A 14624-nucleotide genomic window follows, 5' to 3' on the forward strand; every position below is an offset into this window, starting at 1 on the left:
CAAATATATTATCCTGATTAAGAATAATTCTTATATGGGTATGACATATCGCAATTAAAATTGCTAATTTTATAACAGTAGGAGCTAATTTTCTAAAAATATAAATTTTCTAATTTAACAAGTTTGTCATCAAGGGCTGTTAGAACATTTTATAAATTATTAAGGCTACTTTAAAACAAAATACCAAATTTTTAGAAAAGGCAAATGGTGCACACTGTTTAGTAAATATAAAATTAGAAGCATTGCATATACATTGCTGTGTTTGACGTTCATAAGTGTACCTTGTGTTACCTATATGAATAAATTATTTTGAATATTACTCTAATTTGTACCAACTACTACAGCTGGAATTTAAACTCATAACTGTAATTTGTTAGAATAAGGTATTGAGATATTACTAATATTTTTCTTTAAGGAATTGGAGGCAACCACTGCACACTCTCAATACCAGAGGGCTCACGAGTGCGTTGCGCTATTTTAAGAATTGGTACGCACTTTTCTTGAAGGACCCTAAGTCGGCTCCACATAGTTCGTGGCCAAATCTGCCTTAATTACATTCAGTTTTGGAACAACGGACGTCGAGGTGATAGGAGTGGAATTTCGTATTTTGCCTCGACGTACGTTTTAGAAACTCAGCTGCAGGTATTTATCCGAAGACCTCCTCTGTAACTCTCCATGGTTAATGCGGAAGAAGATGCAAAGTTATCCCCCATCTCTACTTTACGCCAAGGGGTCAAACCGCTCGGAAAGGGGTTGGTCGTCAACGATTCGATAACAGCAATTAACTACCTAAGAATGTTAGTGTCTATAGTAGGTTGTCTGATATTTAAAAGAAATGTTTGTAACAAATTTATAGCAAGTAGAGACGTAAGTAATTGATATTATTAATTAATTAGTATTACCGTCAATCGGTCAAAGGATCAAATTATCATTCGCGTGTTTTATAATTTTATTAACAGGAAAGTTTTATTAGATTAAAATAATTAAGGATTGTACTGTATTTAAATTGAAATTACTTCTAGAAATATATATTTCAATTTTGTAACGATATCAATATGTTTATATGCGAAACTAAAAAATACATATGAATAGTATTTTATTAAAAAACAGCTTGATATTGTAATATTCATTTATTTCTATTAAATAATATAGAATCGCTATCCATCTATATAACTTAGATAATTTAATATTTTTGAAATTATACTTCTTTTGGCGCGTTAGGGAAAAATTATGAGGGTAATTTTTTTCCGATTCGCGCGACCCAAAAAACCGACACACTGAAGTTAGCTATAGTCAACATTTTAGTTTTAGCTATTGTTAGTGTCGTTTTTTATACAAACGTAAAATACAATTTCTGAAAAGATTTTTAACTTGTTATGCCAGAGAAAACTTCTAACGCATGTGCATAAGTACACACACATTTTTTTATAAACATATGGATATGACATATTGCAGCTAAAATCTAAACAGAATATCTACTCATAAATCATATATGGAGTTTTTCCATAATTGTTAAACCAACTTCAGAATATATCGACTGAACTTATTGCATTATTTGATCTATAGCATATCTTCCATTTTAAAATCATGCAGCAAGTGTAAATTCGATGCATTATGAACGGAGGCTTACGGTCATAAATAATATTTAACTGTCTGTCTTGCTCGCACTCACAGGTCTTATACAGAGGTGTAGTGATATGGGTAAGAAATGTAGAGTTACGAACAATATGCTGGTTTATGCTAAGCCCATATTAATATTTTTTCGCTATCTGAAAATAAATGTTTTTAATTTGTAAGAGTTGTTCGTAGAGAAACTGTATAGATCGTAGTGTGGTCCTGAAAAGGGCCGATTTTCTAAGGATATTTCTTAGTTCTTCAAAAATCTTCATCCGTATCTTCCTCATCTGTGTCATCTTCCTGTAGGTTCATTATCAGAGGTAGTGCTTGATCTCTTAAAATTCCTTAAGACCTTATCCTGGACTCCACGTGCGCAGGTATAGATAACGGATTACATTGCGTGCATATTCCTACTGTCAGTGACATTCATTTCCCGACGACTTAGTTTAAAATGCGGTGACTACAGTCATATTTCTATCGATTTGTGCAGATGAACCTGATGAGGATGATTTAAAAGACCTAAAGTGGTCTTCTAAATCATCAATCATAATATCAACGATAAAAATAAGTTCATAAAAGTAAATGTATAATTTATAATTGTGTTGTATATAGTTGATTTGGTAAAAATTCTTATATGTATCTCTGTATATGCCTACTGTTATGATGTACATTCATTTATCTTTTAATAAACAGGAGATAAACGAGCAAAAGCTCGCCCTAATGTTAAGTGGCCGTCAATGTCCGATGATGAAACTCACACACATGTTCTGAACACTCGTCTGGTTAATGCGGTAGAAGCTGCAGAGAGCCCCCGCATTTCTACGCAACCCCAAGGGATCAAGTCGTTTAGAAAGTGTCTGGTCATCGGCGGTTCGAATCGCTCTACATTGAATACGGTCAAGTAGAAGGAGCTGATACTGGAGCTTCCACCGAGAGGTGAGAACAGTACTCCATGTGGGGCTGGATTTGCGCTTTGTCGAGTTGCAAAAATATGTGTGTAATGTAATATTTATGTGATTAATAAAGGTTATTACAGTATTTTCCAACTTAACATCGAATATTTCTAAAATATATAAAAAATCTGACAAGTTGTAAAACTCTCCATTTTTGAAGTAAAATTCTTCGTTAATTTGACTGTCATTTTGTTTCACAAGTTTTTCCAGTCGACAGCAATCAACTTTTTGGGCATACATTCGTGATTATCAACGGTACTAGTTTGCAAAATTTTGTTTTAATGATGATACATTGTAAATTGTCATGCGATTTACATAAAATTTTGAGTATGGGCACAAAGACATGTAGACTTCAATTATTTTACAAATTACATAATATCATCTTTGCTATGTATTTTACTAATGTTAAAACAGTTAACACTGATCGTGCAATCAGGATAAATCAACTTAATCTTCACTAAGTATTTCTTACAGACTTATGAAGCATAATACTGTTCAATTTTACGAATATTGGGTCAGTTGTGTGTACACATGAAGAAAGGACATAAAGAAAAAAAAACTGTAAATACCGTCAGGCGTTATAAATTTAATAACTTCATTTTTTTCTGACACTAGAAAACCATTCTCGAGAAATTAATTTTTCAATTTTTATACGAGTATACTTAATTATAAATACATCAATGGCGCTACAACCTTTTTAGGTCTGGGCCTCAGATTTCTGTACCTGTTTCATGATCATTTGTATATCGAATAGGCAAATAGGTGATCAGCCTTCTGTGTCTGACACACGCCGACGACTTTTTTTGAGTCTAAGGCAAGCCGGTTTCCTCACGATGTTTTTTTCTTCACCGTTCGAGCTAATGTTAATTGGGCACATCGAAAGAAAATCTATTGGTGCACAGCCGGGGATCGAGAACCTACGATCTCAGAGATGGGAGACGCACGCTGAAGTCACTAGGCCAACACTGCTCTACTTTATTAATACATAATTACACGAGTTATTATATATTTGTATGTAGTCATGAAAGAATTTTAGTTATAAACTTTAAAGTGTTCTTCAAATTGCGGTTTACTTTTTATTAAACGTTCTTAATTATTTTACCACTATTTACTTTGTATATTTTACGCTTTACACTACTTTCCATACTGGACGAACTATTTTGCATCGGGGCTCGTATTTGTTTACACCAAACACTGAGCAATAGCTCAGACGTTTTAAAGGGATTTAAACTATAGTTAAATTAATATATAGATAGAGAATAATTAAACATTGTAATGGTCATAACTTTATTTTATAAAAATACAAAGTAATTATAATTTTGGTTATTGGTAACTATTCGTTATTTACATGATTTTCAAATAACTCGATTATTTTATTAAATTATTAAAGATATGATATCACTGGAGAGCAGATAGTTTTATTGCATCACATTAATCACAAATCCTTATAATATAATATAAGTTGGAAATACGATTTTAATTCATTTATTATTATAATTAAAAATGTGACAAAGTTTATTTCTTTTTAAACACAAAATATTATAATAAATATAATATTAATATACATTGCAAATAAAATAGAAAATACTTAAATAAGGGAAACTAAAAAGAGGGCATGCATATGAAACATAGTAAATTTAAATTGTTGAATGTTATATTATGTGTCATATAATCAAATAATTAAATTTATTATATAAGTGAAAATTTAAATATATTATTTTTCGTAAGTGGACAAAGTCTTCACAATTAGCCAGTCTTACCTTACGTTACATGTAACGTACAGAAAATCTTTGGCAGTATCGTTAAATTAAAAATAATTGTACTTTTCAGTTTGCTACGATTTTCTGTAAGTTTTAATTAGTCTAGTTTGATGCAGTTGTTAGTATATAAATATGTCTGTTAGTTCGCGCCATCAACCGTCTTTTATTGAAAAATGTGTTAATATTATGTGATCTGTAATATAAAAATAAATATTATATAAACATAATAAATAACATACGTTTACAAATGATACATAAATATAAAGATATAAGACGTATTTGCACTAAAATAAACGACACAAAAAAAATCCCATCAGGCATTTGTTATTTTATTTTATCAGGCGTTAAAAATTAACCTAGGCTTACAAATATCTAAGTGGTAATTCAAATGCGCCAAATATATATTACAATCATTATCATAATTGTTATACTTTTTCTTTTTGTGATGTATGTTGTCTGGGAAATTCAAGTTTGTTCTAGTCTTCATTGACGATTCAAATTATATAGTCTATATTATTAATATATTTTTTACTATACTATACGGCACTCAATATTGATAAACTACTTTTTTCCTGCGATAAAGTTGCCAGCTTCGTCTTTGTAGAGGTCCTCATTGATCGCGTAGAATGCTGGCGCATTGGCGCAATCCACCTGGATTAACAAGTACATAAGTTTAGTCATGTTTTATCAGACACAATGATCATTACACAACCTGAAGGTGGGTTCTATTATAACCAATAGGATAGTCAATATATAGCTTCTAAAGAGTGTCTTAATTTTATTTAGTCAAAATCAGCTTCACAAGTCAATATATAATTTTAAAACTTTATTGTGATTTATATGATAAATTATGAAAATAGATAGTGTACTGAATATTTTCGTTTTGTTCGAGGATCTTTCAGGTTTGTCAAGGTAGGAACTTACATATATTAAAATGTTGATATATGTATAGTTTAACTTACATTAAAGAACCAGTCGCAAACCCTCGTTCTTTGGTTGAAGACAGTGCCGGCATTGCAAAGGAACGAGTACTGAATGTTTCCACCAATGGTTGGTACGCACCAGTGCCATACCTAACGACATAAGGTTTAGTATCAGAAAGACTCGTAAAAGTTAAGCCTTCTCTAAGTTTAAAAACCGAAACACTTCCGTTTAAGTATCTAACTAAATAAATGTAAATTTAAGAAGTGTTAAAGCGGGATAAATCATAAAAATCTAAGCCTTTGATTAAAAAAAATAAGAGTTATTTATAGATAATTTTCTTTATATATAAATAAATAATACTTTAAAATTACGTAAGTAATAATGTTAGGAAATCTGGTCATGCAATATAACTTCTCTCAGCACTTTCCCAAGATTTTGCGTGATAGGAAAGTAGGAAAGAAGATCGTCTATGACTATTGCACGACTATACCTGGCACTGTGTTTCTGGATCAGCATAATATCCAGGTATTTTGTCATCACAAGTGAATGCGAGGCCTTTGGGCACCTCCTCGAAGGCTGGGTAGTCTTCGCCGGGTATGTAACCGTCTAGAGACTGAAAAAATTTATACACAATTTATTTTTTATATTTTATCACACCATTTAAAATGATTAGCGAATTCTGTCTTTTTTGCATGTGACTCCATTATGATCTTAACTTGTCATTGAATTATAATCATACTCTTTAACCACTTTCTTAAGAACATAATTTTCACCAACGATTCAAAGCTTTATACATTTAATTACAATCTTAAACAACCTCGCTGAAACGAAAATTTTTCTTATAGTACAACAATGGTTTAATTATGAAATGTAAGTGTTATGTAGAAGTTATTGTCAAGTGACGTTAACATGTCAAATCGAAGAGGCTTGATGCCCACGACACAGGTAATCGTAATGGGGGGGGGGGGGGGGGGGCTACTGCACTTTCTTCATAACTAAACATCCTTCTTTATTGTGATTTTTACAAGCGAATTAACTAAATTATTATTGTAACTCAAAGTTAGCGTGGTGATCCGTAGTAAAGATTTGATAAACTTAGACCTCAATCAATTCAATTAAAAAACTGATGTAACCTGTTTTTTAATTGATTTATTAGTTCTACTATGTTAGTAGTAGACTATTAAAAAGTAACCGAGAAATTCTCAGTAATTATTTAATTATATTAATTATATATGCATTATTATGAAGCCATTTATAACTTGTATTTAACAATCCACTTTAAAAACAATTAAAACGCGATTCAACAGGAATTAATTGATTTTTAAAGATAAATTGAATAAAAAAGCATTAAATTTGCGTAGTATAATAACTTCTTTTATACAATAAAATTATAGAACAGGGGGAAACGTGCGAGGCTCCCCTGATGTTAAGTGATACAGCTGCGCATGGACACTTTCAATGCCAGGGGGCTCGTGAGTGCATTGCCATTGACAGCCATACCATTGAAAAATTGGTACGCTCTTTTATTGAAGGACGAAGGTCGAATTGGTTCGGAAATTCTTCAGTGGGCAGCTGGTTCCACATAACGGTGGAGTGTGGCAAAAATTTCCTTGAAAAACGCTTAGTCGTGCAACGGCGGACGTCGAGGTGATACGGGTGGAATTTCGTACTCTGCCTCGACGTCCGATAATGAAACACAGCTGCAGGCATTAATCCGAACAACTCATCTAAACACTCTCCATGGTAAATGCCGTAGAAGATGCACAGTGACCCCACATCTCTATGCAACGCCAAAGGTCAATCCTTTGACGTTGCATAGAGATGTGGCCGCTCGGAGAGGGATTGGTCATCGACGATTCGAACCGCTCTCCGTTGAATACGGTCAAGTGAAAGGAGCTGGTCTACTCATTAATTTATTAAACTTCAATGAGTCGATAGTTATATTTTAGTTCTGTTTAGTTTTAGTAGGTTTGAGCCCTGGTTGTATGCAATACTGGCTTAAACATAAAGGAAAGGTCGTTGTAGGGACCAAAGTGTCAAAGTTAAGATTTTGAAGATTTTTGCGTGAGAGGAGTCATGGTTGTATTGTGGCATTCGCGTTTGGTGGAGGTAAGGATAGGGCTCAGCTGTTACCTGCCTTCGGCCTTTAGCGAGCTAAAGTCATCCGTCAGGTTTTAGTGGGTAGGGTTTATTAAGTCTGAGTACCACATAATCACTGCTGGTGTAAAATACCGTAGGGATATGCGTAAAAGCATTTCCTGACGTAAAAAAGAAGGGACCAAAGTGTCAAAGCCACGCTGTGGCAAAGAAGGTTAATTTTTGCAACTAGGTATACATACAGCTATAGATAAATCGATGAAGTATAACAACACTGCTATAACACCAACGGCACCCAAGTGAAGTCTGCTCCAAGATGCTTTCATTTTGACGGACTTTCAAGTATCCTGAAAAGAAAAGAATGAATCTTTTGATTAATTAAAAAATAATAAACTAATGTTTAAAATAACAAAGTAGGAATAAGAGAAATTATTAGTTGTACAAAAAGTTTTGGAAGTCGATTAAGAACCTTCAACTTTATAGCGAAACTTTGCCGAAACATTTACTTTCCCTTTACCATAACTTAATGGCAATTAATAACATTATATACACAACAAAACTTTAGGACGTCCCTACAATACTTGGGTTAAATTAAACAAATAATATTCTTAAAAAAATATATAAAGAAAATATGTATTTAATGTAAACTTATGGACGTATCCAGACCAAAAACTGTTTAATTAGTAAAGATTTACCAATCTTTATTTATTCGTTTGTGTTAATATATTTAATTTGGTTAAGAGTTCTGTATTTGCGTATAAGATATTAAGTTCATGTCAAGAATAACATGTTACACGGACATGTCAAAGTGAATTAACCCAATCAATGTCCATGAGAAAATAATAAAAATTGTGTAATTGTGGCAATTTTTAATTACATTATGGGACAATGCTATTGTCGGCTTAACAATTGTAACAATTGTTGTGATTTCGAGGTTTTGTTACATTATGCAAAATCGTATTTAAATCGTTTAATTTATTGCTTTAGACTTTAATTACGTTTCGAGGTTTAGTATAAAATACATCTAACATTAAGAAACCACTTTAGATGGTTAAAAAGGAATATTTGAAAATTTATTGAAATCCTTTTAGTGTTAATCTATAAAAGCAAAAAATATAATTTTATGTCAAGGACATCTTTATATGTAAGGGACATAAAAATGTTTTATCTTGAATTTAAATATATATTTTATGTACGCATATTTATTTAAATAAATAGATATATGCGTAATAATAATATTCAAATTGAATCTCTATACCAATAATCCTTTAGTTATTTCTAGTAATGGAATTTTCTTTATAAAAAAGTTATAAGTGGAGCCTTTTTCTCTTTAAATCGTATAAAATAATAATCGGTTCAGTGAGAATGTATATTGTAATCCGCTAAACGCAATGGTTCATGTCAAAACAGCGGAACCTTGTAATTGTGATCGTATCATCTTTCACACGGTGTGTCCTCACCTTTATTATCTAGTAAAAAATATACACTAGAATAGTTAAATGGGTTAAATTAATATATATTTTAATTATACTTTTAGTTTGTTATGTGAAGTTTGCATCGTAAAAAGTTTCCATATTTATGTAGTCATGTCAAATGTCAGAGTCCAAAAAAACCACAAACAACTTCCAACATTAGTTTTGTTCCCTTTGGAGTACAGACTCTTGGGCCGTGGGGTGTAAGTTCACAGATCTAGTCCTCTATCAACGAATAAGTATCGTATTACAACGACGAAATGCCAGCATTTACAACCAAACTTTTAAAATTTATTGTAATTTTCTATTTTTATTAATATATAAGTTAAGAATATGATAAATTCTGTGTATTTGTGTGTTGGGAATAAATATTGCATACAACCACAAACATCCAACTTTCGTATTCATTTATTTATTGTACAAGTGTTCTTAATATAAAGGAAGTTGGTGTGGTGGAAACACAAACTGTACACAGTTTTTCTATCCACCAGGACGTCGAACATATTTGAATCATTAACATTTTTAAATTTAAATTTAATATTATCAATTACAGTTGAGAATAAGGTGTCTTATATGAAAGATGCTGCACCCATCTAATTACTAAGGACCGTGACTTGCGTCGTCAAGGAGGCTAATTAGAATAGCAAATCCTGACAGTTATTACATCTGATATCTAAGGAATTTCTTTGCTGTTAGTTTTACCAATACCTTTTAACCTTTCGAAGTCAAAGTCAAAAATATTACAACATCTATTGCATATTTATAGGAAAGAGGGGATTTGCCTATGAAGGCAAACCTACAGGATGTAAATAGTATATAAAAAAACAAAGATACATGAAAGGTACAAATATCTTTTCCACCTTCTCAAAGTAATATCGCCTTAGTACTTTGTAAGACGTCTTCTTAGTAAAAAATCTCATTATGTTTTCCTCCTATTTGTAATAGAAAATATAAATAATTCCCTTTCTCGAGTGATTCCTGCGACTGACAATTGTATGCCTTTTTTCTTTATTAAGTTTGATGAAGGCACCGAAGCAATGTATAGTATTTATTGTATAAATAAATTGTGTACGAACCGTTCTTTCATCACGATACACCTAGATAACGGTTGAGGTTTTTTTTAATTCAATTTTAATCAAGGTCCGCCATTGTTTTAATTTTAATGGATTTCGTGCGACATGATTCTACTGAATTCGTTGTAAACCTGTCATTTCTTTGTTTAATTATTTTAAGACGCAAATCATTGCGGTTAACCGACTTAACCAAAAGTTCGTTAATACTTTTAAGCGAACATTTTTTCACTGAATCGCAATTCAATAATAAACAAAATCGTTTTAAATTAACGCCGGTAACAATAAAAATCATCAAAATAAAATGAACAGATCCAATGAATTCTCATTCAACATTAATGAGGAACGCACAAGAAAACACACAGACATGTTACGTGTACGATAATTAATTTCCGTAATACGAGTTAAGGCTTTGTGTAAAGATATTATATTGTCAAGTGTTTGATGGGAGGCTCACCATCGCGCGGTCAAGTGAAGTCCGGGTGTTCCAATACGTAGTAAGATATACATAAGATATACATCATTAAGTAGTAAGATATTGAAAACTATTATTCAGCCACTGTCACTGTTGAAATGTTTCTGTTCACCGCTAAGCACAAAAAGCCAATTGATTAAATTTAAATTTTATCAAATTTAAACATTCTCGTTGGTTGCCTGGAAGAGATCACTCGAAAGCGATAAGGCCGCACGTTGCCCTCATTTTAATTTAACTTCTTTCATGTTTATATTGTAATGCAACGAAGTGTTAATATATAATCAATATTTAGGTTCTTATTTCGTGCATGGAACCTAATATTGTAATGATAGATTGTATGTCTGATTATTAGCAATTGTCTACACCGCATACCGCATTGCTCGTAAGTTACAAGTAAATTAAGATATGGGTTATTGTTACTTTTAACAGATTTCAAATAAACAAAATTCGATATATATTATTTTGAGATCAAGGTGGCGGGAGATAAAATTTTTTAATGTGCTGTTAGTTCAACTGGAACATAAGTAATTATTTCTCAACGTTTATAGTATATAATGTAATTTGGCCAAGCATTATTCGTTTTTAATGCTATATGTATGTCTGCTTTGTTTCCAATTAAGGATATTTTTTAACATATGGATATGTTTTGGATAAGAAAAGAATTTATTCACTACAAAAACCAGTGTCGCTACAACCCTTCGTCTTGGCTTAATAAATATGCAATAGGGGAACTGCCTGATAGACGCCGTTGATGTGAGGCTCTGAGGAAACTATCTTGGTTTCCTCACGATGGTTTTCTTGGTGGTTAGAAAAATAGATCTCTTCATTCCATGATTCGAACGTATAACAACAGGATTGACTATCACTCTCTCAAGAAAAATTATCAATAATAGTAATTTACAAGTTGGCGCCTGGTTGCTAGTACCGGTGACCACTGAGCTAATACTTTCCTCGATCAACGAATGAGTATCGCAATACAGTGATGAAATTCTGCCAGAATTAAAGGTATACTGTCACAGAGACCAATTTTTTTTTAATTTGTTTTATTTTTCTATTTATCATTTTGCCAAATAATATTTATAGGCACTTTGAATGTAAATGAAATTTATTTAAATATTTACTAAATGGTGTAAGTAATGATTAACACAATGAACGACACGTACACTGGTTAGTTAATAATACAATCTAAAATGGAACAGAAAAAGTGCACGCAAAAATCATTAAACGAGTGTTACATAAAGTAATTTGAATACAACAGTAGGTTTAGGATACTTCCCCAACAAAAGGAAGTTATTTGCACGCAAATACCAAAATAGCTCTACAGTTTAATTGTATAACTTACAAATATTGTAGAAATTATGTAAGTACGTACTTTAGAACTTTATATGTGTAGTAATAGTAACTAGCCGTTAAAATATATAATAAATAAGATATTGCTAAGTTAACACCATAATACTTAATATATACTATTAAGTAATATAATGGATAAGTAATATAGTATATATTAAATATTTTTATGTAACGAATAATGCTTGCTTCTAATCAGATTAGGGTTAAAACCTGAAGGGTAGGCGTGGTCTTCGCACTTCGCACTCACTCCAGTGAGCTTCTGTCCTGCCCTTCAGGACTTAATGTCTTAATGTAACTCCTCGGGAAGAAGCATGCGATACCACTATCTGCTTAAGTTAACTTAACAGCCACCTAGGCTGTTTATTGTATATTCTAATCTTTTAAGCAAAATCTTTAAAATTAAATCACTTATTTAAAGTGATTTTAATAATTATATGTAATTTAAATGTATTCTAATATTGGAAAGGGCGTTTTTAAAAATATACAGTTTCATATAATTGGTTCAAAGTTACTATTATTACTATAACACTTTTACCCCTGTGCTGTGTGGAGGACAAAATATAACTAATATTCATACTTCCCTTATTTATATAGTATACATATAATATAAATAAATTATAACGCTATAAAATAACTAACAATAGGTTTTAAATGGGTTGGAATTATTTTTTAGAATATATTGCTAGATTGTTTTTTTTTGTAATAAGAAAATATTTTTGCACTACTCACCTAGGTATATCCAAAATAACGACACACACTCACAGTATAACGACTCGCTAGCGACTGAATTCGTTTGCAACGCCGTTACATATTTTATAATCATGCATTGCCTAGTGAGGATAAGACCTTTTGGCTAATCTATTAAATATAATACTTATCTACGATTGACGAAGAAAATTACTAAAATAATAACTTAATCTGCGTATTTTTATATCTACGAATATGTTTTGAAAAATTTTGATATACTGAAAAATTTACGGAACATGGCTGGCTGCCCTAATTGGGCGTCCCATAGATTCGTTTGCCCCCCTTTACTAATAAATAAGTCAGATACCAGTGACATTTACAGTATATTTATTAGAAAATCAGTTCAAAATAATCAATTTATAGTTTAGTGTTAAATGTGACGTATGGTTACAGTTATATCTTTATATGATAGCTCCGAAGTATATCAAGTATTTTTATAAGATAGCTAAAGGGGTGTAAATCAGGTGAAAATCTTAAAGAACCGGCAACTTTCAATGAATGTCGATATTAAAGTAGCAAGTGTTTAGATAGTAATTTTCAATCTAAATTATGTTGAATATCGCTCAGTGATTTAAAAAAAACATGTCTTATCCGCATGACACTTACTTTGATCCCACGCTCAAGATTTGATCGCGCTAGTTTAGAATCCAGCCGATTTGTAAATAAACATATAATTATTACAAAAATTCGTACCTTTCACGACCTTATATTTTGTGAATTTTTCTATTGTTTATAGCAACTTGTTTTGTGTAACTGTTTAAATTTGAATATATTATGAAGTACGTTCTTTCCATCGTGCTTTCTGAAGGATTTTCTGTCGTCAGTCAGGTTACAATACTGTCACCATGTTCAAAGAGGAATAGCTGAACTTGCTAGGTTTCATTCAGAAAACTTATTAGCGACTGTAACAAAATATTTTCAATATATTTCTAACTTAACGTGTACACGATTTATATTATTGACAGAACTTAAAGTAAAACCTTTGTTCAGTTTTAACTTGGAACCTGGGTTATTAAATGTATTTCTTTCCATAAATCCTTTAAGATAGTTTCAAAGGATGGTTAGTTAAATACATACACCAATAACAACATATGTATAGATTATACGAACTTGAAGAGAATGTTTGGATAACGTCATTTATCGATCTGTACAAAAATTTAGACTAACAACTTAAAAAGCTAATATTTTTAGATTATGGCTCATTTTTATACCTAGAATCATAAAATTCTCAAGAACTGTATATACTATACATAGTACAGAAACTAGTCCTTGTCACGGTCCTTACTAAACACAGAAAATGTTATCTTGGACTGTGAAACGTATGCCCTGATGATGCTATGAGATCATATGTATTGAATTGACTCGATTGGAAGCTTTTGATCCGTCGTATGGTAGTGTCTACTCAGTTAAATTGTTACCCAAAATGTATTTATAGAGTTCAGGTCTTTTTTTATTAATAATACTCTACTGCCAGCGTGTCCTGGGATTTTTTCCCAAAAAAAAACGCATTTCAGTAATTGCGCGAATGGCGTGTTACGCGTCGCGAAATACGCCACGGCAGCACCGGTAATATTTTTATTTACAATATTCATGGGCTAGCCGGGGCGTAATTCCCCGCGAGACCCGCTCTTTCGGTTTTGATTACCTCCTTTATATATTTAGAGTTCAGGAATTGAGTTTAGGCCTTTGTAACGTATGACTATAAAGAACATAAAAAGTATCTATTTTTAATAATCACTTGCAAATTTTCCTTAGCTTAGAATTATCCAAATATTTCTGGCATATTTGAAGTAAATTTATGATACCTTAGTCTGAGTGATATTTATCTAAAATAATGTATTATTCTGTCAAGCTATTTTAATAATCACTTCCATATTTTTCTTAGCTTAGAATTATCCAAATATTATGGAATATTTGAAGTAAATTTCCAATACTAAGTCTGAGTGATATTGATCTGAAATAAAGTATTATATTGTAAAAATAAAGAGTCAAATCTTAATTATTTAAAAGCTATAATTTTAAACATTTAAAGTGAATTCAAGATATTAATGTAAAGGTCAAACCCATCTGGAAATTTGGAAATCTTAATATACTCGTGACAGGATTGTTCTTGGCCAAAGGATTGCGAGAGGCCAGATGTCCTTTGTTTTTTACTATCA

The 14624-nt window shown here is 31.5% G+C and overlaps 1 protein-coding gene across 1 annotated transcript; it reads right to left on the reverse strand.

Moving 5' to 3' along the window:
• Positions 1 to 3983: 3983 nt before the first annotated feature.
• On the reverse strand, positions 3984 to 12498 carry LOC123717224 (U-scoloptoxin(01)-Cw1a-like). Its single transcript, XM_045673113.1, has 5 exons — positions 12448 to 12498; positions 7594 to 7698; positions 5745 to 5867; positions 5293 to 5403; positions 3984 to 4981 (listed from the first exon to the last, which is right to left on the reverse strand). The coding sequence occupies exons 2-5, from the start codon at positions 7675 to 7677 to the stop codon at positions 4892 to 4894; spliced, it is 408 nt and encodes a 135-aa protein (XP_045529069.1). The 5' UTR covers positions 7678 to 7698; positions 12448 to 12498; the 3' UTR covers positions 3984 to 4891.
• Between the last annotated feature and the right edge of the window lie 2126 nt (positions 12499 to 14624).

The sequence above is a fragment of the Pieris brassicae genome, chromosome 12 (assembly GCF_905147105.1).
Source record: "Pieris brassicae chromosome 12, ilPieBrab1.1, whole genome shotgun sequence".
Lineage (NCBI taxonomy): Eukaryota > Metazoa > Arthropoda > Insecta > Lepidoptera > Pieridae > Pieris > Pieris brassicae.